The sequence below is a fragment of the Lycorma delicatula genome, chromosome 9 (assembly GCF_047948215.1).
Source record: "Lycorma delicatula isolate Av1 chromosome 9, ASM4794821v1, whole genome shotgun sequence".
NCBI classification, from domain to species: Eukaryota; Metazoa; Arthropoda; class Insecta; order Hemiptera; family Fulgoridae; genus Lycorma; species Lycorma delicatula.
Genome location: NC_134463.1, coordinates 84,866,024 through 84,892,172, shown reverse-complemented (window position 1 = coordinate 84,892,172; position 26,149 = coordinate 84,866,024). Strand labels below are relative to the sequence as shown.

At 30.8% G+C, this 26,149-nt stretch overlaps 1 protein-coding gene across 4 annotated transcripts in view; it reads left to right on the top strand.

The window, feature by feature from the left end:
* LOC142329859 (uncharacterized) overlaps nt 1–26,149 on the top strand; it is an 86,943-nt gene that overhangs the window by 24,584 nt on the left and 36,210 nt on the right. For 3 of the 4 annotated variants that reach the window (XR_012757604.1, XM_075374739.1, XM_075374738.1), the window contains exons 2-4: nt 15,788–15,906; nt 21,956–22,280; nt 22,437–22,834. Coding sequence is in view for 3 of the 4 variants with exons in the window: in XM_075374739.1 (XP_075230854.1) it covers nt 15,815–15,906; nt 21,956–22,280; nt 22,437–22,834 (815 nt within the window). In the remaining variant the exon portion in view is untranslated. Of the gene's footprint in view, nt 1–15,787; nt 15,907–21,955; nt 22,281–22,436; nt 22,835–24,991; nt 25,266–26,149 lie in introns of those variants that run through there. The other variant, XM_075374740.1, reaches the window with a different exon arrangement.

Here is a 26,149-nt window from a genome sequence, read left to right as displayed (position 1 = left end):
CTGTTTTCTTTTTTTATAATTTTTCCCCAGTTTTGAAAAAAATGATTTTTATCGATAACAGATTTAGGTTATCGATAAAAATCATTTTCCAGTTAAATTTAGTTTCGTATTGCTCTAAATAATAGTCCATTTTATTTAACTTGTTATTCGCTTTCTGTTAGTTTTAAATTGCCAATTAACAGATAAAACTAATGTAGGAAATTAATTGTAAACGGAAAAATATAAATTACTTTATTTTTCCGTTTAGAATTAAATTTCCTACAATTTTTATTATTTTTATCTGTTTATTGGCAATTTAACAACGTTATTACAAGTCGAACGTAAAAAAGTGCGTTTTTGCCGGTTTTTTTAAATACTACTTAAGTTACAATACTCGGACTCATTTGTTTTTCAATTTGTCAGATCTAATTTCTGCATGGCCTCATTTCATTGGAGGAGATGAAATCTGGGCGAAATTTTTCGCCAGCCGTAACTCGTTAACGAAGCTTTTCTGGACCTATGTTTATATGTACTTTTTTTTTTACATGTAGAATGAGATGCTAAAGTATCTGCATATCCTGGTAAATCATGCACGGTAATCAAACCTTTAAATGATAAAAATTTCGTAAAATAATATATGCGTTTTAGAAATTCGTTTAGATACTTTTTATATTATAAACACGTATGCGTTACAAATTTTGTGAATGATTGTTATAATTCAGTATTCTTATTTTAAACTCTGTCATTAGATATGATCACCGTTTTATTGTATTATTTTATGGTTAGATTTAATAAAATCTAACCATTTAAACCATTAACTATTTAAATCTAACCATTTTCTAATCTAAATCCATTTATTTTAATGGTTAGTTTTAATTTTCCGGTTAGCTATTAACTTATATGGAATTAATATCCAGGCGTAGCAACAAATTCTTCCTGATTAAGTTTTCGGTGATTAGTTTCATTAGACAGTTATAAAATATAATATGTACCTATTTTTTGTTGAACTAGACTGTATTAAAAATATGGTCTTTTGTGTTTGTAACTGACTGTCCTATTCTGCGATTTGGGATACTGTACTTCGGTCTGTTTTTGCGTCACGAGTCCGGCTGTTTTTTTTTCTTCCTACATTTTCAATCGAACTGTTACCATCCATTTTACCCTATTAGTTATTCAGTTTCCTTTTAAAATGATTTAGGTATTGTGCTACAATTCCTTTCAGTATTGTTAACTGTCCAGCTGGCTGTTGTGACATTTTAATAAATCTACTAGTAACCGTTGTTGGTATAGTCCTGTTGGTATAGTTGGTATACTCCTCACAGAAAAAAGAAAAAAAAGTGCCGTAAAATTGATTTTTGAAATAGTTTTTAAAAAAATCTGTTTTTTTTACCTACAGAAAATTCCGTACAACATTCAGATAGATTTTATTCTGAAACCGTTTTGATTACAGTTTCTTTGAAATGAGTTTTTTTTTTGGAAAAGGGGAGGGGTAAAAAAATGCTAATAATTCAGAATTAAACAAAAAAACTTAATTTAATATAATATTAAAATCAGCTTACCAATAGATTAGTTGTCCCTCATACATTTTCGGTTATTCCGCCATTTTCAGGAGGATTGATCTTATAATAATTTAGAATTATAATATAGAAATATATAACATTCACAAGATAAAATTGTTAGAATGATAATAATTTATCATCATAAGTTAAAAATTGTCATAAGTTAACAATTTTGAAATTCTTACAAACCGGATGTACTTATCTTTTCTTTAAATTTACAATATTTAGCTTATAACAATAATTGTTATGATTCTAACAATTTTATTTTTTTAATTTTGTGTATTGTTATAGTTCAATTATAAATTATTATAAGATCAATCCTCCTGAAGATGTCTGAATAGTTGAAAACGTTTGTAGGAATTAACTAATCTATTGGTAAGTTGATTTTAATATTATATTTAAATTAAATTATGTTTTACCAACGGTGCCATGTTTGAAAAACTTTAAAAAAAACTTTTATTTCGTGAAATGGATGAAAATTCTTAAATATTTTAAGACGTATTTAATTTTTATCAGATTTCTGATAAATTGAATGAGGTTTCGTTATTCAGTTATAATCGATCTTGAATATTATATGGAATTGAAAACTTATTTGACATTCAAATAATTTTTATGAACGGCTAGGTATGCGATGTATTAAAATATGGTATTCTGTGCTAGAGTGAATCCAATTTTTTTTTTTTTGAGAACTTTTATTTTTTAAGTGTAGCTTTTGTTTCCCATATCAGATATCTTTAAACAATTAATTAAAATTTTTCTTCAAAAATAATTTAATATCAACAAAAAAAAAAACGAAACGCGATTTTATATATAATTCTTTTGCTTCGATTTTACGCCTGTTTGAAACTCGGAAACGGTTTTAAAAAAATACCCTCAAAAAATTGCCTAAGAATTTTTTCTCGTACTACTTGGGAAATGTGATTTGGGCATATACGGTTTTTACCGAACCTTAACGAATTGACATCAGAAAATCGAAAAATGGCACCGAAATTTTCGCGACAAAATGGGTGTACGCATGAATGTTGGCGTGTAAATCGTCTTTTACCTCTAGAACTACTCGATCGATTTTCACCAAACTTGGCTATAATATTTCTGTAGTAGGGGCATTGATGCTGTTAAATCTTCAGTTAAAAATGACAGTAGGTGGGGAATGCAGGGGTAAAATGAAATCGTCTCCAGATTTTGCATAATTAAGGTTGTATATATATATATTTTTTTTTGTTGATAATTTTATGAATATTAATAAAGTAAAAAACAACTTTTGTAAAAAAATGTTTTGTTAAATTTCACCCCTACTCCTAAAAATGATTTTTTGGCGTTAACCTATAAATCAATCACTTTATATCTCCAAAACTACTCAACCGATTTTGACCAAACTTGGTCAGATTACTTCTATTGTATGGGGCATTGATGATATTAAATTTTCAATTCAAACAGTCAGGGGGTCGGGGATACAGGGGAAAAAACGAAATTGTTCCCAGATTTTGCATAATTAAGGTTCTTCTTCTTTCATTTTCCTGTTTAGCCTCCGGTAACTACCGTTTAGATAACTCTTCAGAGGATGAATGAGGATGATATGTATGAGTGTAAATGAAGTGTAGTCTAGTACATTCTCAATTCGACCATTCCTGAGATGTGTGGTTAATTGAAACCCAACCGCCAAAGAACACCGGTATCCACGATCTAGTATTCAAATCCGTGTAAAAATAACTGACTTTACTAGGACTTGAACGCTGGAACTTTCGACTTCCAAATCAGTTGATTTGGGAAGATGCGTTCACCACTAGACCAACCCGGTGGGTGCATAATTAAGGTTATTTTTTTTGGATAATTTCGTGAATAAAGTAAACAACTTTTGTAAAAAATACTTTTTGTTTAATTTTACCCCTACCCCTAAAAATGGTTCTAATTTTGAAGAGTTATAGAAGGCAGTACAAGGGGTGATTTTCGTTGCATTTTTTTTTTTAATATTGTGAACAATTATATAAAAAAAACATTTTTTTGTACAAATTTTTTTTGCTAAATTGCACCCTCACTCCAAACAATAGTAATAGTTTTGAAACATTGTAGAGTACAGTGGATCTTTTTCGTTACAGTTTTTAAAGTGTAAAAATTTATTTAAAGTGGCCGCTAGTACCACCACACCCGCACGAATGAAATACGGTATGCGCGTGCGCTTTAGTTACTATCGTTGAATTAAATTAACAAAAAATATTGTATTTAATTGATAAATATTTTAAACTAAGTTGTGTGTGTAAGCTGTGCATCAGAAAAAACCGCGTGACGGGAAAGTCCTACAACTGTGTTTTCAGCTTTTTTTATAATTCGAAACGTAAAGCTTGTTAAATTTTATTTTGTATATATATATATATATATATATATAATTTAATAAGTTTATATATTAAAAAAAAAAAAATTGATATATGTATCTTTTAATTCTTCCGTTTTTTCATGGTAAAAAAATTGTAGAACAGATTTGTTGAATTGAATCATTTTCGTTACACTTAATATTTTCGAAGTTTGTTTTATATATATATATATATTCTTTTTGAGAAAGTTTATTGGTCTATAGGTTTATCAACAGTTCTTGACATATCATAATTTATTGTACAGAACACACACCCTAATTTATCACCCAAGATGTAGTGAGTCAACGACTTTGCCCCGATATATATATGCCTGTGAATGGTATAAAAGTCCCTCCTGTAATAGCCTACCAAACGAATGATGCCCAATTGTGCTCACAGAAGTCAGTCGCTCAATGAATTCACAGCACACACACGCTCTATTCATTAAATCTGCTTGCCAGACTTGCTTCGTTGGCCTTCTGTGTGTATCATCTTATTTATGACTTCACTGGGAGCTATACCATCTGATTTGTATTGTAAAAGCATAACTATTTGTGTGCGAGCACGCGGGTGAGAACATAAGGGTGATGTAATCAAAGTCGTTTAAAAAATTACTTCAGTTTGAACGTGTATGCCAAACAAATTTTACTTTTTTTGTTATTATTATTTTCTTGAAATAGTTGGTTTCTATTAAAATTAGTATATGTATGATGTTTTTTATTGTTAGTCGTCATTACTTTTCAGTCTTGTTTGATTTCTTATGCATGTAATATTTTTGTTACGTAGTTTTTGTTTCATCATTACTATTTCAACATTGCAGCGTAGCCTGTAGAATATATTATTCGTATGGAGAAATTTTAATTTAAATATTTATTACGAAATGTTTTTAAATTCCCGATTACCCTGGTTAACGGTGAGGAGAATCTCGATTATCTTAAGGTTCTGAGATAATTCGTAAAACATTTAAAAACAAATCCATCAAACGATTATGATAACGTTTTTAATATGTATTTTAACATAGCGTTTATTCAAATACTTTAAAATAAAATAATATTAGTAAAACTTTCTCTTATATTTTTGTTTCTAAACCATACGATATCGCGGTAGAAATCGTTTTCAATCTTTGTCATAACGTGAAAAGTAGAGAGAAAAGCATTTAAATTAGTTTAATTTTTGTTTATCTGAAATAGCCTAAAATATTTTTATTTAAGGCGATTTTAATTAGATTATTTTATTATCTTTGGGTAGAAAAGGTATCAGAGATTTGAATTAATGTTATTTCTTGTAACTTGTTACTGGTGTACTAAATCATTTTATAACGTTTTTGTTTTGTTAGTTTACTTTTTTTTAAATAAGAAAATTTATAATGGCATACCTAAGGAAACCTGTGAGATGGAAAGTATAATAATAATTTTCGACTTTATCAGCTAGGAACAATATTAAGCTCTGTTCAAGTACCAGGAAAGTTTAACAACATACGAGGTCTGTTCAAAAAATAACCGAACATTTTTAATTTCGCTCCAACGTAGATATTTAGCCGTAATTTGTGGTTGGCAGCATTGTATTCCGCATAACCTCTTCTGTAACCACATGTTCTTGGATTGTTGATATCTCGTTTAGTTTTCGTGTTATTGTTATTTGAGTGCAACCTGTTTTAAGTGTTAGTAGCGATTTTTGTAATGTTCGATTTTGGTAAACAACGATACAAGTAAAATTTTACATGAAACTGGGGAAAACATTCACAGAAGCGTTTCAACGTTTGAAACAAACTTACAGAGATGATGTTCTGGGTCGTATGCAATGTTACGAATGGTTTTCACAATTTAAAAGCGGTCGTCAGTCGATTGAAAATGACCCTCGACCAGGAAGACCTTCGACTTCATTTGATAACACCCCGCATACAGAAAATCAACGATCTGGTGCGTGCAAATCGCCGATTTACTGTCAGAGAACTTGAGAATCGAGGTTAGGATCTCAATTGGATCATGCCATGACATTTTGATTGAAAAATTGAACACGCGTCGAATAGGGGCAAAGTTTTTTCCTCGATTGATCTAACAGCAGAAAGAACATCGAGTGGATGTTTGTCGGCAACTTCGTAAACTAGTCGATGTCGACTTACATTGATGTAAAGGATCAGAACGGGAGACGAAAGCTCAGTCATACAATGGATCGGTAAAGGATCTCCACGCCCCATGGAAGCATGTCAGTCTTGATCCGATGACAAAGTAGTGCTCTCTGTTTTTTCGAGTTTAATGGAATTGTGCGTTTGAATTCTTGTCTCAAGGTGAAACAGTGAACCGTGTGTACTACCAAGGCGTTTTACAACGGTTTCGTGAAAAAATCTGCAAAAAGAGACCAGACTTGTGGCGAGATAACTCACGGTTCCTTCACCACGACATTGCGCCCGCACACTAAGCTTTGTCGATTCGTCAGTTTTGTGCCAAAAATAAGGTGACTGTCCTCGCTCAGCCTCCCTACTCGTCAGACCTGGCTGCTTGTGATTTTTTTCTTATTTCCGAAATTAAAGTGGGTGATGAAAGGACGCCGTTTTGAAACTATTGATGACATTAAAACAAATTCATCGCGGGCCTTAAAGACCGTTTCAAATGAAGCTATTCAGGAGTGCTTCGCGAAGTGGAAACATCGCTGGGAAAAGCGTGTGAATAGGGGAGGGAAGCACTTTGAAGGGACCCACCGGGTTGGTCTAGTGGTGAACGCGTCTTCCCAAATCAGCTGATTTGGAAGTCGAGAGTTCCAGAGTTCAAGGCCTAGTAAATCCAGTTATTTTTACACGGATTTGAATACTAGATCGTGGATACCGGTGTTCTTTGCCGGTTGGGTTTCAATTAACCACACATCTCAGGAATGGTCGAACTGAGAATGTACAAGACTACACTTCATTTACACTCATACATATCATCCTCTGAAGAATTATCTAAACGGTAGTTACCGGAGGCTAAACAGGAAAAAAGAAAGAGCACTTTGAAGGGGACAAGGACCAATAGTCTCTAAAATTAATAATAAAAACTAAAAAAAATAATAAAGTTAGGTTATTTTCTGAACAGACCTAATACAGCTTAAAGTTTTATGAGGTTTTATATATAGTTCTTTGTGAAAAAGTATTATTTTCCTTTAAAAATTTGGAAGAAAGATCGTTTTTAGTTATGGAAAAAAAATCAGTTAGCCATCAGGAAAAAATTAAAGCCTATAACAAATTTTCGGTTACAATAAAAAGTTGCAGATTCAGTTAAAAACCAGTTCTATCATATTTTAGTCAAGTGGTGTATTTTTCGTCTGTATTAAAATAGGTTCATTTTGTTTGCATTTATGTATTGTTATGATAGATACCATGTAGTTTCATAATTTTAGTTGTTAATGGGGTGATAAAAGGGTTGTGCAACAAAAAAAAAGAATTTCCGTTTCAACAAGAGGGGAGGATTATCGGTCGTTTGTTAGAAAAGAGTTAGTTGCTTTATGTAAGTGTAGAATACGGTACAGATCTATATTCCTTTTTTTAAAAGGAGGTCGAGATTCCAGGCAGTTTTAATTAGGAACTCATCTTTCCGTACAACTCTTTTGTATACTGATTTTAATTGAAATAATAAAATTTATGCGCATACTGTATGTAATATTTATGTAAAGCTCTAAAGAAGGAGCCGCATATTGTAGGAAGCAGCTCCAGCCTTACATCGACTATTCCTACCGTATTTATCCCCATTGACCAAAACGATAGTCTCTTTATTTGTAGAACATAATTTCGTTGTCTTCTCTTATTCTCATGCCAATATTTTATCAATAAATTTTTATGATAGTTATTTTATTAATAATAATAAATAATAGTTTACTATTACAATAATAGTAATTTGTAATTACCGTAATAATAAACGATTATTATTTAAATGAATTTATTAAAATGTTTAATATTTTTTAATTATGTATTTTATTTTTACATGTTGTGTGTATTTTGTGACATACTTATAAAATATTACATTATGCAACGAGCCTATAATGAAGAATAAACAGTGTAATATAGAAACTTAGTTACCTATCGGTGCACTTTCAAATTTACCTCTGCTTGCTAACTACTAAAATGGATTAAAATTAAATTTAAAAAAAAATAACAGCTGATACATTAAACAATACCCGCTTCAGATCGATCGATCAGTGGTAGGAAAGAGTAGGCTTTTGATCTTCCGGCCTCCGTAGTGCGAGTGGTAGCGTCTCGACCCTTTATCCGTAGGTCCCGGGTTTGAATCCCGGTCAGGCGTGGCATTTTCACACACGTTACAGATCATTCATCTCATCCTCTGAAGCAGTACGTAATGGTGGTCTCGGAGTTTAAACAAACAAAAAAGTTTTGATGGGTTGAACACCTTTATCGTAATGAAAAATCTGTTTCATAATGACCCTCATGATACTGGTTCCAGCCGCGTAATTCAAATATTATAATACGGCCGTAGAATATGAAAGTGATATTTATTGTACTTACAAAAACCAAGTGACTTTTTGTCAGACCAAAAGGCGTCAATGTCGTCCAGAATGGACTGTAACGGATTCCTATTCACTACTTCTTTTTACTTTCTGGCGCCGCAGAAATTTCTCAATAATAGTTATCTAATACATTTCTCGCTTTGCCTCTTTTTCAACTAAGCTTATTTTTTTTTGCTATTCCTACAACCTTCAAAAGTCTGTAAAAGTAGTCGGATTTATAGAATTTTGAGAATAGTTACACTGTTATATACATAAATACGGTTCAAATTTCATATCCCGGCTAGTGATCTGAAATAATTAAGGAAACAGATGCAATGAAGTCGACTAAAATTCGTGCGATTAAATTTTTTTCACAAGTTATTTCCTACAAACGAATTATTACCGGGAACATTCATTACGGAAAGAAAAATAAAACTTAAAAGCGAAGCAGTAGAAACTAAAGCAATAAAAGCGAAGCAATAGAAACTTGCAATCATTTTGAGAGTTGATAAGCCAAAACAAATAAAATAGAACAAAACAGACACCAAGTACTTGTGAAGTTAACGAGTACAAACATATCAGTAGGCCCATCATCAAATATAAGCCGTTCTCTTTATATAAAATAATCATATATTTTCTAACTCTCTTTAATATATGTATCATTAATTGCTATAGAAATATGGTATTGTAAAATTACTGAAACTCATTAATTCATCGATAACAACTATCGGGAGGATAACGGAAAAGAACGCGTAATTTTTCTTTACAATATTAAAGCCATTTTAGGCTGATTAAACGTATACTAATTCTGTCAGTAACCGGATACATAACTGAAATGCATCGAGACAAGAATAAATAAAGTAAGGGTGTTAATGAAATAGCCCAATCAGTACCTGCTACAATGGAAATAAAAATAATACCAAATCTATTTGCTTCTTGATAAGCGTATTATCCCCAAAACTTCTTAATAATTAGATACGCAGCTAATCGTAAATCTTCTTTCTTTTTCTCGTTTAGCCTCCGGTAATTTACCTTTCAGATAATACTTCAGAGGATGAATGAGGATGATATGTACGAGTGTAAATGAAGTTTAGTCTTGTACAGTCTCAGTTCGACCATTCCTGAGATGTGTGGTTAATTGAAACCCAACCACCAAAGAACACCGGTATCCACGATCTACTGTTCAAATCCGTGTAAAAATAACTGACTTTACTAGGACTTGAACGCTGGAACTCGCGACTTCCAAATCAGCTGATTTGGAAGTAACCATAGATCTAAGAATTCTAAAGTAAACCAACATCGATTTAACTACTTACAATAACCCTTCCTCTTCCTGATACTATTTTTATGCGTTATTTTCTTTATTACAATTTTTTTTTCGAATAAATTTTACACAACTGACGCAGAAAAGAACTAACAAGGTTTAATATGATATTAATTCAACTATTTTTCCGTAAAATGCTTCATGAGATATATTCTTCAAAGGCTGTTTACGGTATTTATCCGAATATAGGTCGAGGTTTTAGCCAATCTTCGATCTTTTATCAAAGATTGGCTTAAATCGGTCTGGTACAGAAACTTAGGTATTAGAAGGCCATGTTAATATTAGATGCATTTAGAGATCATTTGACCGGTAATGTGCAATCGGAAGTGAAAAAACTAAACACGGTTTTAGTTATAATAAATGCCTGGTGGTATGACTTCGTAGTTACTGGTTTTGGAAATAGTTGTAAATCAAGTCTTTACAGATAATCTTTAATAAATTATAATTGTTGGATGCGAAGCAACATTTATAAACTAACTCCTACTAGAAAAATAAAAACAACTTCCGTTTATTATGCGAGTGGATTAATAAGTCGTGGAACTCGATAACACCAGATGTCATTAGAAAAGCATTTAAAATGGAACTGAAAATAATATTCTATGGGAGGAAGAATCAAATGATGAAAACATTTTTTTTTCAGACGGCAGTAGTGATGACGATAAGTCTCAGTTCAAGTATTCGTGTGTTGTGAGTGAATTTTTTAATGCAGTTTCTTTTCATAAAAATACAGGACAACGATTTAAATAAACATTTTTAAATTGTAGTCATTATTATTTCTTTTAAAATATTTTTTATCAAAAATCTTGCGCACGATTAATTTTTTTTAATTATGATTGGTAGAATTTAGAGCAAGGTTGGACTGTATGTTCATAGCTGATGAATGAAGCCATCTTGTTGCTTGTTGAATAATGGTTTAATGAATTGTCTGTCGTCTTATAATTGAACATTTAATACATAACTTTACACATATATAATTAAACTTAATAACATATAACTTATACTAATAAACTAAACGTTCATCCGAACATGTCCATCCGGATTGAAAGTGCATACGACCGCTCTGGATCGGATTCTGACGTAGAATGCTAATACGGCTTAACCTTCCTGTTAGCGCTAGCACCCACTAGATCGAAGCACCGGACGGCTTGACGTGGAACGGAACAATGATCTATTTAGATATAAAATTTAAGCAAGAATATACAGTAGCAGCCACGTAACGGCTTGGTTGATCAACCCGCACGTCACTTTTACTATTCTCTGAAACGTTGGCACATCATAATGTCATCTTTTAATAGTATAAACATGATGCTACTCTTGTTTACGAAGCGATGTATTTTTGTGTTATAGTATTAAGAAAGTGACATCATGTTTCAAATACAAAACAATTATTTTTATTTTATTTTTCTTTCTCTTTGCTTTTCCATGTACATAAAGTTAAGTTCTGTGGTTCTGCCTCTCGGTACGGTTCTTTTGGTGTGTGTCGTGTATTTTGTTACATAGTCAATTAATTTTGTAATTATGTAAAAGATTTTTATCGTGGTTTAACGGTTCAAACCTTATAAAGTAATTCGTTGTCATGCAAATAGTTATAACTGAATATAAGTCTTTTGTGAAAGGTAAAAACCTTTTAAATAATGGAGCTGACAACAGTTAACAAACTCTGTAAAGAATAGAAAATTAAAATTATTTTTAACGGCAGTGAAACTAATTTAAGAGGAATTTTGAAAGAATTAGGTATTAAGTGGCGCAAAATAGAAAACGAAAGGAAAATTTTAGTTGTAAAACGTGTTATTAGGTAGAAAAGGATTTCATATTTGCAGAGAATCAGTGATTTTAGAAAATTTAACCTGGCGATCGTATTCTTTGATGAATCCTATGTTTTATAATCGCATTCAAAGGCAAAATCAAGGGCTGACGACAGCGGTGCAGAACTTCATTTACCGATGAATAAAAGTGAACGCTTAATTATATTCACACTTACGTGAAATGGACTTTATTCCAAACACAATGTTAACTTGGACAGCCAAATCAAAAAGTGACGATTACTATGATAGCAAATTATTTAAAATGGGCCGAAGAAAAATTAGTTCCTAACCTTCCTCCTGAGTCTGTAGTAGTTATTGATAATGTTCCGTACGATAATACCCTTTCTGAAAAACTTTCAGTGTCATCAACCAAGAAAGAAGACATGACTGTTTGGCTTGAGAAACATCATAAATGCTTAAACCGCAATCGTATGAACTAATTAAGTTGAACAAAACAGAAAACGATACCAATCTGACGAATGGTTGGAGAAAAATGGGCATGAAGTTCTGCGGCTTCCACCTTACCATTCTGATTTAAATTCAATCGAGATGGTATGGTCAGTGGTATTGCGAGCCATAATAACGTTTAAGATGTCAGAAGTGCAGAAATTGTGTGAAGATAAAATGATTTCGATGAGCGATGAACACTAGAAACCTACTGTGAAAAGGTTAAAAAAATCGAAGGTGAATATTGGAGCGGAGATCGTTAATAGATTCTCTGACAGAATTTTTCATCGTCTCTTTATGTAGTAACAGTGATAATAGTGAAGATTACACTGAAGATAGTGATGACAGCGTGGAAAGCGTTGTAGCTGAAGAATTAAATGGATAATTCATTTTCCAGTAAGAAACTAAAGTTACAGTAATAACCATTTACCGTGTAATTAGTAATAGATATTTTGTCATCCGTTATACATTTTGCAATGTACAGTACGGAATTAGCCGACTGTATTTCATTTCAAAATTGTTGCATTCCTTTGTTAAAAATAGAACTATTATTTGGTTAGGGGTATTACTAAAAGCGAGGAACATGTTTTTATGTCGGTTAGTAATCATCGTCACTGCAAGCTCGCCGTTACTTGGCGGCGACTGTATATAATATTATAAAATAATGTATTAAAATACTAATATAATAGTATAATAGAAAGTATATTTACCGTTGTGTAATTATGTATAATAAATTTCGAAATTAATATCTTTTCGGTGGTAAAATTTTATTTAGCACAAAAAGCCTCTTATCATTTATACCTGAATTTTAAAATTTAAAAAAGAGGTCGACTATATCCCAGCAAATACGATAATTTCTTCCATTGCGCATTATCATTGTAATCAAAGTAATTAGAAACTAGTCAATTTTTCAATAAGATCTATTAATTGTAAAATGTTTCTGTTTTGTTTATATTTTATCTACGGTGGTTTTTTTTATTGCAGTATATATTCATTAGGAATGATTTTTAGGGTGACTGAAAAAGTAATTCGTTATGGTTGTCCTAGTTAAGTGAATGAAGCGTTTGATAGCCGTCATTAAATTGTTGCATCGTTATAAGCTATTCGGCGCGGCAGTTCTTTAGTTTGGGAGCGAGCGAATGATTTAAACTGAATTCACTTTTTTTTTTCACGGTCCCTCCTTTTCCCTTTTTCATTGTTATTATAATATGCAAGACCTTATTCGATGTGTAATCCTATTCGGCTTTATATAATGTACTAGTTTTATTGAAATTTATATGTTCTGTTTCAATTGTCGGTTGAAAAACGATATTGAACCGAATAAAAAAAAAATCTTTTCGGTTGAGATTAACCAGATGTCCCATCTGCTTAAAAGAAACTTTATTTTGAACTGCATAAAATTTTATTTGAATCGATGTTTGAAAATATTTAATTTGAATTCAGTGGGTATATTTATTATATTAGAAAGATTTTATTTTTAAAAAAAATTTGTTTATTTTTTGTCAGAAAATCATATTTACATATTTTGACATATGTACTGTTTTTAAAGTCCATGAGTATAAAAATTACTGATATTTTAATGTCTGTGTTTTTTCCCGTGTGAAGAATTGACCAATCCTGATGTCAAAAATTGATTCAGTTTTATCAGAGTTTTACATACCGTGTCAGCGGGGCAGCCCTACGCTACAATGATTTTACAATCTATATTTTATGTTTTGGCAAAAAAAGAAGATATATATATATTTTCCAAATAATAATGATAATTAATAATCAATCTGAAAATTAAGGAGGACTAATACTCCTTATAATACATTTTGGGTTGTATGTATGAGAGGGTGGGAAAATTCTCGAAGCCTTCCTCTGCTATTTGTTATTAAGACAATAAAATAAGTTCTTATTTTATTTTAGCATTTTATAAATTCTGTAAATCTAATACTCCAGAGTCTAGAAAACTGGAATCTTTATGTATTCATGCAAAATAGAGGTGAACAGAATCCTTTAACAAAAAGTACAGTAAGTTATTATCAGTCCACGTTGAAAACCGCTAACCAACATACTAGGTCGAGCAATTGGTGTAGCGATTAGTTTTGTGGCATTAATCAGTTGGATTCGATTTCCAGAAAATTTCTGGAATTATTTAATCTATCATTTCATCTGCCCCGTTAAAATATGTATTCAACGTGTCTGAGAATATACTACTAAAATTAAAAGAATATATATTTATTGTAGGTGCTAGATATTTTAAACTGTGTAACACAACTGCCTACTTAATTATTGTATACAACTCAGAAGAGTTGTGTATAATAAGTTTTTTGTAATTTAATAATAATATTATCTTTTTAATAAAATGAAATTAAGATTTTTTTTTAACTTCTATTAAAAAAAGTTTTTTAAAAATATTTCATCTAATAACATATTGTATATATGAGCTTAAACGACAGTAGATGCATTAATATTACAGTGTTAAAAGAGGTAAATAAAGTGTTTATATTTAAACTGAAAGAACATAAAAATTAGTGACGTATTTAGTAATTTATTTTAAGTTCATCTACCTCTATCATAAAAGAAAAATATAGATATAGAAAATATTAAATAAGATATGTGAAATGTTTAAACTCATTAAACATTTCACATTCCAGGCTTAGAGGGAAAGCCAGGAGTGTTTGAATTTTCATCACCTTCTTCACTGAGCCACATATATTGCAGTATTAATATTTTCTCATCATCATTCAAATTTGATAAAATTGTAGCTCGTATTGGGCTCGTACTAGTATTACCACTCAGTTCACCACAAAGGCTGGTGAATTAATATATATGCTCTCAGAGAAAAGGACTCTGGTCAGTGCTTTTATGTTCCTCAGGATCTTGCAATTAATATAAGAATGATGGGAGCAGATATAATAAGGCAATCAATTAATATAAACATTTCTGTTGTAAAACAAGTGTACTGCATTTAACAGAATCTACTGCTTCAATTCTGTACATAATGTATATTGACTTATTTAACTGATATTTATAAAAAAATATTTATCAATTTTCTTAAAAGATATTCAATTTTGTTTTTGGAAAAAAAATTGTAGAATTGTCTTAAAATAATATATATGCTATGTAACTTAAAATAAAAGTTGTTTTAATTAAACATCGTTGTGGAATCATTTTATTTTTACTTTGTATTTAAATGTTGGGTGTCTTCTCTTCTACAGTTTTCTATCTTAGTTTGTCTACTGTTACATTAAGTTTCTTGTTCAATAATAATGGTTTCAGTACTGTCTACAGTTCTTTTCTCCATAAAGAATGTGCAAAGATTAGGGTTAATTTACTAGGTTTCTTGGCTTTTCAAAAGAATTTATAATTTTGTATTAAGACTTTTTTTTAGGAATTGAAAATCTTTGAAATTTTATTTTTTTAATAGTTTTTTGTAAAATATTTCTTTACTGCTAGGGAGGTATTTTTTAGAGTTGTTTTGTTTTAAGATTATTCTTGGTTAGTTCACATTAAACTATTAAAGTGGGTGTTAGCTGAACAGTGAGATAATAACTATTATACAACAAATATTACCTAATATGGTAATCTAGTCTGTTATAAAATTATTTTATATTTATTAATAGGCATGCAAATTTATGCTGTTTTGCAATATTTTCAATATTAGTGAGTATCATATTGTCATTTAACCATTAGCAGCTTTACTTATACCAAACATGATTTTACCTTTTTGTAATTATGTAAGCTTTATTGTGTATTAATATCCAAAACTAATTAATGTATACCAAACTCCATATTTAATAGTTATTATTCAGATAGTTTTCCTTATTGTAATCAAACTATATATATTTTTTTTTTTTTTTGGTACAGGTGTCATCGCCGCGATGTGCTTGAACGATGCCAAGACATGGTCCTCCCTACAATTCCTCTGCACCAATTGCACCAGCCATTGGAATTTCAGCAGCAGAACGTCATGTTCGGCCTGCCAGGTAATACATGTCAATTTATAGCAATTCTTATTTATAATATTAATAACCTTGGTTAACATAAAATTTGGAACTGAAAAGAGAGTAGGTGTTGTGTATAGTATTTTATATGCTGAATTTGAATATATATTCCGAAACAACCCATCACTTAATGCTCTTAAATTACAACCCCTTAAATTTATTTGTTCCATCATTTGTAGAACAAACAATACAAATAAATTAGTACATCTGTATGTTTGCTTATTCACATCTGATTTATATTGTGATGCACGCTGTTGACCTATATTTGATACATAACAGTCAAATGATGTCATTTCATGTCAACCCAGACATGTCTAGACATGTCGGTGAGTCAAGTAATGAGTAATTCAACGTGATGAAATTTTCTTCAGTATTTCAGCTCTTGGCATGACTTATGGCGTGTTCTTTAGTTGTGGTAGTGGTTTTAATCATATGCATATTATAAAGATTGTTTCATAAGTAATGCCATAAATTTAATGAGACTTATATGACAGAACAACTTTTGCGATCTATTGAACATTTACTTTTTTATTCTATTGAACATCAAGATTTGTTAAGGTGTGTTTGTTTCATTCTGTGTTTTATTGTACTCTATCGTGAAACAATTTTTTAACTATTTTAAATAATTAAGTATTTAATAAATTAAAACTTAATTATTTTTATAATTAAGTAAGTATTTCTGTTATATTTCAGTTTACTTTCATTCATTAAAACATTTTGAATTTTACAATGAATAAAAATTGGGTTTGTAAAAATTCTTCAAATATTTTTTGTTACATTTGTGGAGAATTCATGTGAAAAGTCAACGAAAACAGTCTCGAATCTGCAGAAAACTGCTTACAAACATTATTTTGACTGTTCCTTGGGAGACCAAGATAAATCCTGGGCTTCACATGAAGCATGCATCAAGTGCTATAATAAACTAACACACTGGTGAAAAGAAAAAAAAGAGCATTTTCCTTCTGGCATACCAATGTTTTGGCAAGAGCCTGCTAACCATTATGATGACTGCTATTTTTGCTTAAAAAATGTTACTCGTTTCAATTCAAACAATAAAAGTAATATGGCATACTCAAATGTTATTTCAGCTATAAGACCAGCACTTCATGATGTTGATTACTGATTCTGATCAATCCAACTTCTTGAAAAGAAATTTCAGATTCTCCAGAAGACTTAACCAATGAATCCTCAATTTCAATAGATATTAATTGCAATCCAGAAGAATCAAATACTGAAACTCACCTCATCACACAATAAGAATTGAGTGATTTGTATTTGTCAAAACAACATATGCAGAACTCCTAGGTTCATGTTTTAAAGAATGAAATTTATTAATCAAGGATAATAAAATTTAAGTATGTAGAAATCAGAATGAAAATTTACTAAATACTTTAGAAGAGATGGTTTAATTTGTTCCTGCCATGATGTTAGAGGGCTAATGTCTGAACTGGATTCAATATGTTATTCATGATTGGCGTTTATGTATAGACTCATCAAAAAGAAGCTTAAAAGCAGTGTTGTTGCATAACTCGAATAAGTTTTCTTCTATGCCGGTAGCACATGCTGTAGGAGTGAAAGAAACATGTGAAAGTATGTCAAAAATTTTAAAAGCTATTAAGTATGTTGAACATTCATGGTGAATCATTGCTGATCTGAAAGTGATAGGGCTTCTTCTCAGTCTCCAGAATGACTACAAAATATATCTGTTTATTGTGTTTGTGGGATAGTTGAGCTACAGATAAACATTATGCAGTTAAAGACTGGCCAAAAATAAATCAGTTTACCCCAGGAAAGGAAAATGTTGTCTATATTTCCCTTGTCGAAGCAGATTGAATTACTTGTATCTTACCACCTCTACACTTAAAACTAGGCCTGATGAAGAATTTTGTAAAAGCATTATATAAAAATGGAGACAGCTTTAAACATTTAGCTGAGGTATTTTCATAATTACGTGAAGCCAAATTAAAAGAGAATATTCATTGGGTTACAAATAAGAAAATTAATTTGTGAAAATACTCTTATATTTCACAGCAGATTGAATTAAAAAAAACTAGTAGCATGAAAGTCATTCAAAGATGTTGTTACTGGTTTTCTTGGAAACAAAAAAGCTGAAAACCATGATCAGCTTATAAATGAACTCTTAGTAAACTACACAAATTTAGGCTGCAGAAAGTAACCCACCGGGTTGGTCTAGTGGTTAACGCGTCTTCCCAAATCAGCTGATTTGGAAGGCGAGAGTTACAGCGTTCAAGTCCTAGTAAAGCCAATTATTTTTACACGGATTTGAATACTAGATCGTGGATACCGGTGTTCTTTGGTGGTTGGGTTTCAATTAACCACACATCTCAGAAATGGTCGAACTGAGAATGTACAAGACTACACTTCATTTACATTCATACATATCATCCTCATTCATCCTCTGAAGAATTATCTAAACGCTAGTTACCGGAGGCTAAACAGGAAAAAGAAAGGAAAGACTGCAGAATGTAATTGAAAATTCATTTTTACATTCTCATTTGGACTTTTTCCCTTTAAACTTGCGTGACATTAGTGATGAACAAGGATAAAGGTTCCACCGAGGTATATTGCAGATAGAACAACGTTATCAAGGCAGATGGGATGAATCTATGATGATTGATTGACTACTGCTGGATGATAAAAAGAGACTTCATGAACACAAAAGGAAAATAAGAAAAAAGAAATTAAGATAAAGTAAATCTCTGCAAAATAAAGTTAGGAATGTTAATTGCAATTGTTATTTTTGTATTCTATAATTTAAGAAGTTTCTTAAAGAGTCATAACTAAATATCTGAAGGTGATGAAGGAAAACTTATTTCATTTTAACATTCAGCATAAAAAATACATTTTAATTCAGCTACTTTTATCTCAGTTCCTACATTTTATTTATCAAGTGTTTTTTCTTTGTCTTCTTTCGTGCTGTCTCTTAACAATGCATGATTGCCATAGCAATTCTAATTTTTGGGCCAACTGCACTAAATAAATTTGTTAAGCAACTATTCACATAAAATTTTGTAACCATGAAATGGTCATTATCTTTATCCATTTTTCTTTTTGCTATAGATTTTTTTATTACTTTCAATTCATTCTCTCTCTGGTAGTTCAAATGAACCATTTAAAACACAGAAACATTTTGTATTGAATTATTATCAATATTTACATTTGAGCTATTTGTTGCGTACTCAGTTCTAATTGTGACACCGTAGTTGTCAGCTTAATGTCAGTTACAATCTCCCAATCCTCTAGCAGTAAACTACATTCAGCTTTCATTTTACATAGGCTTACTTCATATCCAAGTCTATCAGGAATTACAGCATCTCTGCCTATATAAATACGCTGAAGTGGATTCAGTAGGAGCTTCATTGATGGCAATGGTTTCTGTCAATGGTGGACTTAGTCTCAAATTGAGGCCCACTTTAATTTTTGTAGACAGCCAATATTATTGCAGTGACTACATCGAGTTAGTTACTGTGACACATTCAGTACAGTTCGTCCTCTGGCACTTCAAGTATCAATCAAAATCAAAATCAAATCACACTCAGCATGCTCTCCTGCATTGCATGAATCAATTCCTTCTGCTTTAAGTTGTGCATGTGCAATGAGTTTTTATGATTGATAAACTCATCAGAAGCTACAGGTGTGCCCAAATTGTACCTTGGTATTGTCAACAAATTCTACTGATTTACAAATCAAGATGGGAGAATCTTTCCGCAGATGAGCAATCAATTACAGGGGCCTGACCCATTTCAGTCATGCACTATGAGGCGAGCGATTATAGGTTTTATCTGTAAGACACATAGCAGACAGTAGCCACTGTCCGTGAAATCATCCAGTCTCATGGTATGAGCAGAGCAGATTACTAGGTTTCAAAGAATGATTTTTCTGCCTGGCTAAATAAAGTTGACCAGCTCTACCCCTAAAAGTCCAAATCTCAGTCCACTGATGCAGTGTGAGATTTTTTTGTAGTTTAGAATAATAAAAGCTATATTTCAATGTGGTTGGTGTATTGATCTGCAGTTTTATATAGAGTTAGATGAAAAACAGAATGGGAAACCACTTCACTTTTACTTTTCCTATTATTAGCTTATTATTTAATTATTTACTAACTCAGTCAGTTCAGGCTAAAACCTTTTGCCTCTTAGAATATGATAGCTTAAATAATGTCTTGCAACAGAATAGGTGGTCAGACCTTTTTTAATGAATTTAATTTAATTACTTTTCAATCACAATTATCAAATAATTCACAGATTTGAAACAGTAAAATGGGTTGCTCATTGTATGACTAGTTATTTATTATTAAATGAAAGTTTATTATTATTTAACAGCATACCAAATGTAATGTAGATTACTTTTATTTTTTTACATGTGATTACTATATTGTATGTGAAGTTGAAAATGATGTCTTTAAGCAAGATAATAAAAAGTATGATTCATAAAAAACTAGTAGGGAATTCCTTGCATTCATTTGAAACATGCTTGTATGATGATAAATGTATGTTTTCATGTTAAAAGTATATTAAAATCTAGTTAGACTGTTTGACCCCTTTGAATGCAATGTTTTGTGTTTATATGAATAAAGTAAAATTTTAAGAATGCTTTTATGTAATCCCTAGAACCTTTTTTTAATGTTATATTTATATGTTATTATAATTATTCAGTTTAATGTGTGGAGTTAAAATTATGAAATTGTAAACGCTGGAGTATAGCTTAGTTAATTTTAATAATGTAATTTTTCTTGTTAGTTTTTTTTTTACTTTGTTATTACTTATTGTATTTTTACTTAATTTCATTAACTTAGAATTTACATTATTCTTATTTACATAATTTTAACCTATTCATATTTCTGTTATACTAAATTATTTTGAAACTTATTAATTCATTAATAAAAAACAATTGTTATATTCTGATAAATAGTGTAATGAACTAATTCTCTTTTTTCATAAAATTATAGAAAATAAAATTAAGTTGAAAAATAATTTAATTTTATGCCTTATCTTTTCTGCATAAATGTTCGATGTCATAACTGTAGGTGAAAGCAACCTGACACAAGCCACAAACCACTCTTAAGAATGGCCTAACCATTGTCATAAATATCAAGCTTACCATCTTATGCCAAGCTTACTAGAGAAAGTCTGAAATGAAGCTATTTTCCATCGCCCTGAGGAAGGTACATAATTGCATATAAAGTATATAGAAATGCATTTTATTCTTATTTCTACAAGTAACATTTTCCTGTAATAGTAACCTGTGTTCATCACAGATACAAGCTGCAGTGAAAATTATTTCACTCTTACCGGTGCCTTGTATGCATCACAACCAAAAGAAAAACTGGAGAAGACTGTGCAAAGCAAAAAATTAGTGTGTCTCTTTATTTTGTAAAACTATGCGTTATATAAACGCCTTTATTACTCTGAAGGCAACCTGACACAAGCCACAAATCACTCTGAAAAATGACATAGCCATTGTCATAAGTATCAAGCATCCCATGCCAAGCTTGCCAGAGAAAGTGTGAAATGAAGCTATTTTCCATCGCCTTAAAGAATATATGATTTCATATCAGCATATCAAGCCCGTAGAAATGCACTTTATTCTTACCTCTACAAAAATAAATTGTTCCATTCAGAGACTATTTCACTCTTACTGGTGCCATGTGTGCATCACAACCAAAAGAAAATCCGGGAATGACTATGTAAAGCAAAAAATTAGTGTGTCTTTCTTTTGTAAAACTGCGTTATATAAACTGCTTTGACTGAGCAGGGAATATATATACTCATATTTTTTTTATTTCAGGTATAAAATGAGTTGTTTTAAATTTTTTTTCAGTAAATTATATTTTGTGCACCTGAGCTTCCATTGTTTAATGTTTTAAGATTGTTCTAATTTTAAAACCAGTGATTTCAATACCTGAGACAAATATCTTGTCTCAGTAAATAAAGAAAGTTTTACCATGCTAACTCGTATTATCAAAAATCTGTTATCATCTACGTTACATCTTTCTCATTCTCTTTTCCAGAAACCCGTGGGCACATTGGCCTCCACATCCAGATTCACCATCACCGACAAACAGTTCAGTGAGCAGTCGGACATACCAAGCGGTAGAGAGTTGTTACCAAGAATATCCAGCATATGCCGTACCGAGAGACACTGCACCACCTTTTATGCAATATGCTGCCATTGGACATGGTCAAACGACTCACAATTACACGCTTCCACATTCTGTGGTGCACACATCACGACCGATGACACCTGCTTCATGTGCTACATCAACAGACGGTGGTGTGGATGCGTGTGGAGGACATTGTGTTACATTAGAGAACTTTTGTCATTACTGTCTACAGGTAATTTTGATTTATTCTAATTTAAGGAGTTATTTATATTTACTGCATTTTACATATAGTTGTGATTTTTCTGTTTAGTATATCTTTGAGTAATATATTAAACAAAAAAAAAATATATTACTGGGTAATTTGAATTATTTTTTATTTCTGTTGCAGGTGTTATTCATAGCGGGAATATTAACAGGGATATCATTGACAATAGCAGGAAGTGTATTGAAAGGGAAAAGAGGTGGAGATCTAATGGTGCTTGTTTATATAGGAGTGTTAACAGCGCTTGTATGTACTTTATTATTATCAGTTCAGTGTTGTGTAAAAAGAAGACAGAGAGCAGCAAGAAGGACGACTACTGGACCGATCAGAAGAATACCAAGCGGTGTAGCAACGGAGAATATACAGTTACAAAATTTAACCACGGGGGGAACAGTGGTTGGAATTCAACAACAACAACAACAACAACAAACAGCTGTTGGAACCGGGATAACACAACAAGATCCATTATTACGAAGGCTCGTTCAACAGCAAGTCATTGCGGAGACAAGGTTTACCACTGCCAGGTAATTTTTTAATTAACATTAAGATAAGTATGTTGTATAATGGATGATTTACTTATAATTCACTTGGTTTTGCTATTAAAAATCTATCTTTTTTGAATTGATATGTTGCTTATTGGCCAGTCTGGATTACAGCGCCTTTAAGATTTATAAAGTAATTCTATCTTTCGCCAATTTTCACCTGTTTACTGCAATTGATGTTCTCATCTTTTTTTTCAATTTAAACCATCTGAGCAAATGAAAATTAAGAAAAAAGAAAAATGTTGTTAATTCAGTACTGTTATTTTTTTTTATTTATTTCATGCACAAGTTCAAGCTTTTGTGTAGTTACGATGTGAAAATTTTTGTAGGGTATGAAAATGCCAAGCTTGACCAGAATTCAAATCCAGGACTTTTTAAATAAACAGCTGAGAGGCATCACCACTTTTTGATGCAGATCAGTGTAGTAGGGACGTCCCCAACTTAGGGACTTTTGTGAAGTCTCAAAAATCTACAGTCTACAGCTTTTCACATGATTACAGTGTTAACAGTTAGATTAACGGTCTTGTTTGACTTCTATCCTGAAAATTCTCTGTTAACTTGTCCTGAGACAAAGCTTGTATCATAATATAAAAATCAAAACACTTGCAATGTGTACATTTAAATCTGATTGAAAATAAGTTTACCTATAATTGGATTTAAACCTGACTTCTACAACATCATGATCCTTTATATACATCATAAGTATGTATATGGCCTATATTGTTTAGAAAAATTACAGTATAAATAGGTTTTCATGTAATCGTTTTTTTAGACACTTTTTTTATAAAGATGTAAGTCTTTTGTATTAGAGTGGCCAGTTGGGGTAATGCATGGAGTTATATTACTAGTTTCTAGATCTGGTCTCGGGTTCAATAACTGGCAAGGTCTGGCTTATTTTCATCTGCCATTTCATTCATCTCATCTTCCTTGTAATATTCACTGAATTTTGTATGTAGTCGTAATAAAAAGAAAGAATTACAAAGTGTACAAATCTTGTATGTAATAAAATTTTAAGCTATTAAAAATCTATAATAAAATTTGTTTTCAAATTTTATTATATATACATGTACTGTTATAATAATCGCAAGTTTAAATTTATTATTATTTGTCTATTTAACATTAAAATGACATTTAACCCAGTAATGAGGGATATAAATTAATTTTGTTACCAATTTTTAAATTTATTTCTTTATTATAGCTGAAATATTCATTAATTATATTAGAACCTTAAAGTCAATGGTATATGGGTTTGTTTTATCTTGAATGGAAGTAATTTTTCATAAAATTCTCTATATTAAAAGTGGCAGCTCTATATATTTTAATCAGAGTGATGAAGAGGTGAGGAAAGATTCCATAGTTAAGTCACCATTATTAACAGCTAAACACATGATTGCGCTTTATTTCAGTGTCATGAGAGGATAGAATCAGCCTTTTTCTCATGTCACCTGCATTCCTAGTTAGTCTCTAGCAGGTGCGCATGATACTTTACTCTTTTATTTTTTACTCCATTTTTAAACTTAATTTTTTTTCTCAGAGATTCTCTTACTACTGAAAAGAATTGTATCTTTCACCAAAAATCCCCCTACCACTGTGTTATAGTGTAAGTACCTTTTTAGCGTATTCAACATCAGTGATATCCAAGTGTCAATGGAAACATTGCTTATAGCTTAATACAATAAGATTATTTTTAACAATGGATAAACCTTCCAAAATCAATCAAAATTTACAATTTTATCTTACATTACCTTTTAATTTTATTTATTCAGTTTTGGTGTAGAACACAATTTGTTGAATACAGTACAACATGAGAGCTGTTCTATTCACCATAGAATGACTGGTTAGACTTGTAGGTTCTGCAAAATTAACAATTTTATTTTACATTCCATTTTTATTTTTTTTATTCAATTTCAGTGTAGAGATTAATTTTTTGAATACAGTACAACATGAGTGAGCTCTATTCACCATAGAATGATTGGTTAGATGTGTAGATTCTGTTTAACAGGAAGGAAGTGTTTTGATGCTTATTCAGTCAAAACAGTCGTTGTCTGTGCTACAACAGGTAACACGCAAAGAGCGACTGTGATTTGAATTCATAGGAAAAAGTGCAAGTTAGTAACACAGATTAATGTATTTTGACAGGAGGAAGGAGTCATGAAAATCTTATATTGAAAAGAGAAGTAGGACGGTTCTGATGAATAAGAAAAAGCAATATCTTCATAACCGCGTATACTTAATACAAATTTAGAAATGAACTCGATTTTATTTGTACACTACAATTTTGGTTAGGCCTCTGTCAATTAAATTAATAAATTTCTTATGTGATTGAGAAAATAAACTTGCCCTTATTTTTCCTCGTCTGGCATTTATGTGTGTTAGTGTGCTTGTGAACAGTTATGATCTAACACATTTTCTGATATTTATGAAATTTTGCAGAGAATTGTTCCTTTTAGCCAAAATTACGTATTTAAAAGTATTTTTTATAAATTCTACATTTCAAAATGACAGCAGTGTGGGTGTTAAAAAAAGAAATAAAAATTCTGACTGGTAATCTTCACTAACTAAAGCAATGCTGTTTTTACATACTGCTCTGTAAATATTAACTTTGTGGTATATTTTGGATAAAAAATTTTGAAAAATACAATTATATAATGGTAGTAACCCATTTGGAGGCATCAATTGTGATTCCTGGTGCCCATAGAAACAGTATTTACGGCATTTCTAATATAATATGATATTTGAATATTGGCTTTAGTTAAACATTACACAGTCAATTATGATTGACAATTCTGTTTTATATTAACTTGTTTTTTATTTATTACATTCTATTGCAGAGCATAATTTTTTAAATTCATTAACAAATGGGCAAGGGCACCGTCCATAGAACTATTAGAATACTGTTTGAAAATATAAAACAAGTTTATAATTGTTTAAACTTAAATATTCTTTCAAGTTTGATACAACATGAAAGACTCTTCCAATTAAATTCCCAAAACGATTGAAATATACAGTAAAAAAGAACCTACAAAAGTCAATTCTACGAATCTACAAAAAAAAAAATACAATCAAAAGAACATAAATTACTACATAAAAATATAAAAGTAGAACAAAAAGTATATTGAACAGTAGTTATGTATTACAAAAACTAACAAGAAAAAATCTGACAACAATGTTTTTTAATATTTTCCTGCCGTTAGTTATTTATTCGTATTTAGTAGAAAGATATGATACATGAAGAAAGTTATTTAAGATTTATTTTTTGGAGTCGGGGTTATTTATGATGAAATTTTATTATAAAAT